At 34.5% G+C, this 3604-nt stretch overlaps 1 protein-coding gene across 2 annotated transcripts; it reads left to right on the forward strand.

Moving 5' to 3' along the window:
- The first annotated feature begins 713 nt into the window (after nt 1-713).
- On the forward strand, nt 714-3258 carry LOC145033908 (protein PSK SIMULATOR 1-like). 2 transcript variants are annotated; one of them, XM_078982394.1, is made up of 2 exons: nt 714-858; nt 1727-3258. In XM_078982394.1, exon 2 carries the CDS (start codon nt 1777-1779, stop codon nt 3226-3228), a length of 1452 nt encoding a protein of 483 aa, XP_078838520.1. In that variant the 5' UTR covers nt 714-858; nt 1727-1776; the 3' UTR covers nt 3229-3258. The 2 variants fall into 2 exon arrangements, with proteins under 2 accessions (XP_078838520.1, XP_078838525.1); XM_078982399.1 differs by having other exon boundaries at nt 1730-3258.
- The last annotated feature ends 346 nt before the right edge of the window (nt 3259-3604 follow it).

Here is a 3604-nt window from a genome sequence, read left to right on the forward strand (position 1 = left end):
ACTCTACAGCTCATCCAATAGTCCCTACTCCCAATGGTCCAAACGAATATCAATCTTTTTTCCAAGTCAAATGATCAATAAAAAGAAAATGGTTAATGATGGTTATAATAAGTAAAATCAAATCATTATTCCCGACAAGTCAATTTTGGTCCAAAAGAAAGACAAAAACACATATGATAAATTCTTAATTTCTAAAACTTTGACATAGTAAAACAAATATATTGTTGTATAACATTCGGCCGGAATTTACAACATCGAGGACAACAATATACCAAGTAGTCTTTGTTTCATCCAAATGGACAAAACGTAAGGGGAAAAAACATCTTACAACTTGTGATTGGAATTTCAATTATAATTGAAAGAAAATAGTTTAAATGTTTAAAAAAATCATATGCTATGGGTACAATGGTTGGTTTTTGTCAAATCTATTATATCATAGCCAAACTAATTATCTTTTAAATGAATTTTAATATTTTATGGTAGGTAAAATATTTTAAATCTATTATATCATAAACAAGCTATTACATTTTTTTTTTAAAGTATTTCATTGATTTTGTATAGCATCCTTTTAATTGAATAATAATTATTGTTTTATATATTATCGACGTTGAAAATCATAATAATGCCTCTCTACACGGCGTCGTTTGCTAACATATCCCCTGAAGATCCGGTTAACAGATGAGTTCATCGAATTCACCGATTTGGGTCGCATTTATATCGAGTCCTTTTCAGTTTTAACTAACGTTTCTGTTGCGCCTCCCACAACAGAAAGAAACCCATCCCACCTGTCTCTCTGTGGTTCTTCTTCGCAGGTCAATGTTGCTTCGAACATCTCCGCAGCTTGCTTCTGAATTCTATGTGAGTTTTCTTGTTCGACACCCAGGTTTTACCTTGCATTATCGATTCAAATCTGTAACATGTAATGAAATTGCATGTGGGTGTTGATAGAAGAAACGATCTTCTGCATTTTCTCAATTTGTTTAGCCTCTGTTGCTTCAAATGCAAAATTAGAACAATTCGTAGTGAACTCTCTCGTTTCTGCTTACGAATTCTTTGCGTTTTTTTTGTTTCAAGTCCCCCTTTAGTTGTATAATCGATTCGAATACTTGAAGTCTTGTGAATTTTTAGTGGGTGTCGATAGAAGAATCGATCTTTTGCATTTTCTAAATTTTCTAATTTCCGTTGCTTTAATTTTTTGTGACTTTTTCTTGTTTCTGCTTCCGAATTGTTTTATTTGTTAGTGAGTTTTCTTCCTCGAAACCAAGATAATATGTTGTACCATCAACTAAAATCTATGATTTGCTGTGAATTTTCATGTGGGTGTGGTAAAAGAAACAATTTTTAGCGTTCTCTTACTGTGTTTAATTTATGTTGCTTCAAATGCTGAAGTAAATCAATTTGCTGTGACTCTTCTTGTTTATGCTTATGACTTCTTTGTGGGTTTTCTTGATTCAAACTAGACCATGACGATCCAAATCTGTGTTTTTTTCATGAAATTTCATACGGGCATGATGGAAGAAAATATATTTTATCATTTTTTCAATTTGCTTAGCTTTTTGTCTCTACAAATGCCGAATTAAACCAAGGTTTTGACTTTTGATACCAAAATTTTCAAGATTTGTACAAAGTGTTATGAAGTTCGATTCTCTGATCTTTTAAGGGTCAAATGAATTAGCTTTTCAACTTTAAAATTGATTAGTTTCTTGAAATCTTGTTGTTTCTTTAGCAGGATAATTGAATATACACAACGATTTTCTCTAAGATCAATTGTAAAGCATGGGGATCGAAACAATGGAGTCATCATGGTTTAATACTATCTGGAAATCTTCACGGAAACCCACAATCTTGGAGCCCGAAAGGCCCTTAATCGGGATAATGTCATTTGAAGTCTCCAGATTAATGACAAAAGTTGCTAATTTATGGCAATTCCTAACCCATAAACAAATGACCTGGTTACAAGACCAACTCAGTAACTCGCTTGGAACTCAGAAGCTCGTTTCAGATGACCACAATTACCTCATGGAGCTTGCACTACTTGAAATCCTAGACAACATCAAGTGTGTGGCTCAAGCCGTGGCTCGGCTCGGGAAAAAGTCAACGGATCCAATTTACTATAATCTTGACCACATTTTCGATAACCCTATGGAGATTGATGTTAATTGGTGTGGATGGGAGTATAGATTGAAGAAAATGGAGAAACGGGTCAAAAAAATGAAGAGATTTACTGCAGTTACTTCACAGTTGTATGAAGAATTAGAAGTGTTACATGAGCTCGAAAAAGATTTAAAAATAATGCAAGAAAACAACACGGATCAAATGAAATTACACGAATTTCAGAAGAAAGTAGCGTGGCAACATGAAGAAGTCGCTGATCTACGTGAGATGTCCGTGTGGGTTCGCTCGTATGATTACATTCTGAGGCTACTAGTTCGATCGCTTTTAACAATAGTCAATAGGGTGAAGGGCGTTTTCGGAATAACGCAAAGAAGCTCGGGTCATATCTCACGTGGAGGAAGTGATATTGGAAAGGGAAACTGTTTTGCGCGAAGTAATTCCATTTCTGCCCTTGTATCGGTCTACCCTTTTGAACGCGACATTAAGAGGTCAGCATCGAATCTTGGAGATAAAGCGGTAAAATCAAGAAACACGGGTCAAGTTGGATCGGGTTGTGTTTTATTCGATTCGAAGAAAAGATTGTTTCAAAAACCTACACTTGGTGATGCGGGTTTATCTCTTCATTATGCAAATGTGATTATATTTATAGAAAGATTAGCGATTGCACCTCACTTTATTTGTCCTGAAGCACGAGAAGATCTTTATCAAATGTTAACCACAAGAATCAAGAACTCATTTAGAGTGAAAATTAAAAACGAGGGTGTCAAGGTTTATAGTCGTGATCTTGCATATGAGTGGAGTTCATTGATGCAAAAAACACTCAATTGGTTGGCTCCACTTGCTCATAATATGATAAAATGGCATTCTGAGAGGAATTTTGAGAAGCAACGGATGGGTTTGGGTGGAATTGTGCTTCTTGTTAATACTTTACATTATGCGGATCAAGTGAAGTGTGAAGATGCAATTACGGAGCTTGTTATGGGGCTTCATTATGTTTCAAGATTTGGGAGAGATATTAATGATAAGGCTTTTGTGGGGTGTGGGTATGGTGGAGAGTTTGATGATTATTTGGTTCATAAGTGTAAGATAGATTCGATTGAGTTATATGACTAATTTGCTGTGAGATTTCTGTCTTCTTGACTCTATGATGCCTTCAACAAGTCCTATGGGTTGTTTGATGTTGGATCACAACTAAAAGCTTGTGATTTGGTTCTACTGAATCTGATATGTCTCTTATTGTGTCTCATAAGAGATTGGGTCCGACTTAATCAAACATTGGATCAATGATTCGATCAATAACTATTAAACAATCAACTTTTATCAAATGTTTTTAAAACTATATTTGATTTTTATCAGATTTTAACACATATTAAAAGCTTTCAAACGTCTATGGTCACTACCAATATCAAATCATTTTGGTTTGGAGAAGTTGATGTTTTTGTCAAGAGAGGAAAAGTGTTTATAATAATTCAGATTGAGAAGTTGATGT

Source organism: Lactuca saligna, chromosome 1 (assembly GCF_052625555.1).
Source record: "Lactuca saligna cultivar CGN05327 chromosome 1, ASM5262555v1, whole genome shotgun sequence".
Taxonomy (NCBI): Eukaryota; Viridiplantae; Streptophyta; class Magnoliopsida; order Asterales; family Asteraceae; genus Lactuca; species Lactuca saligna.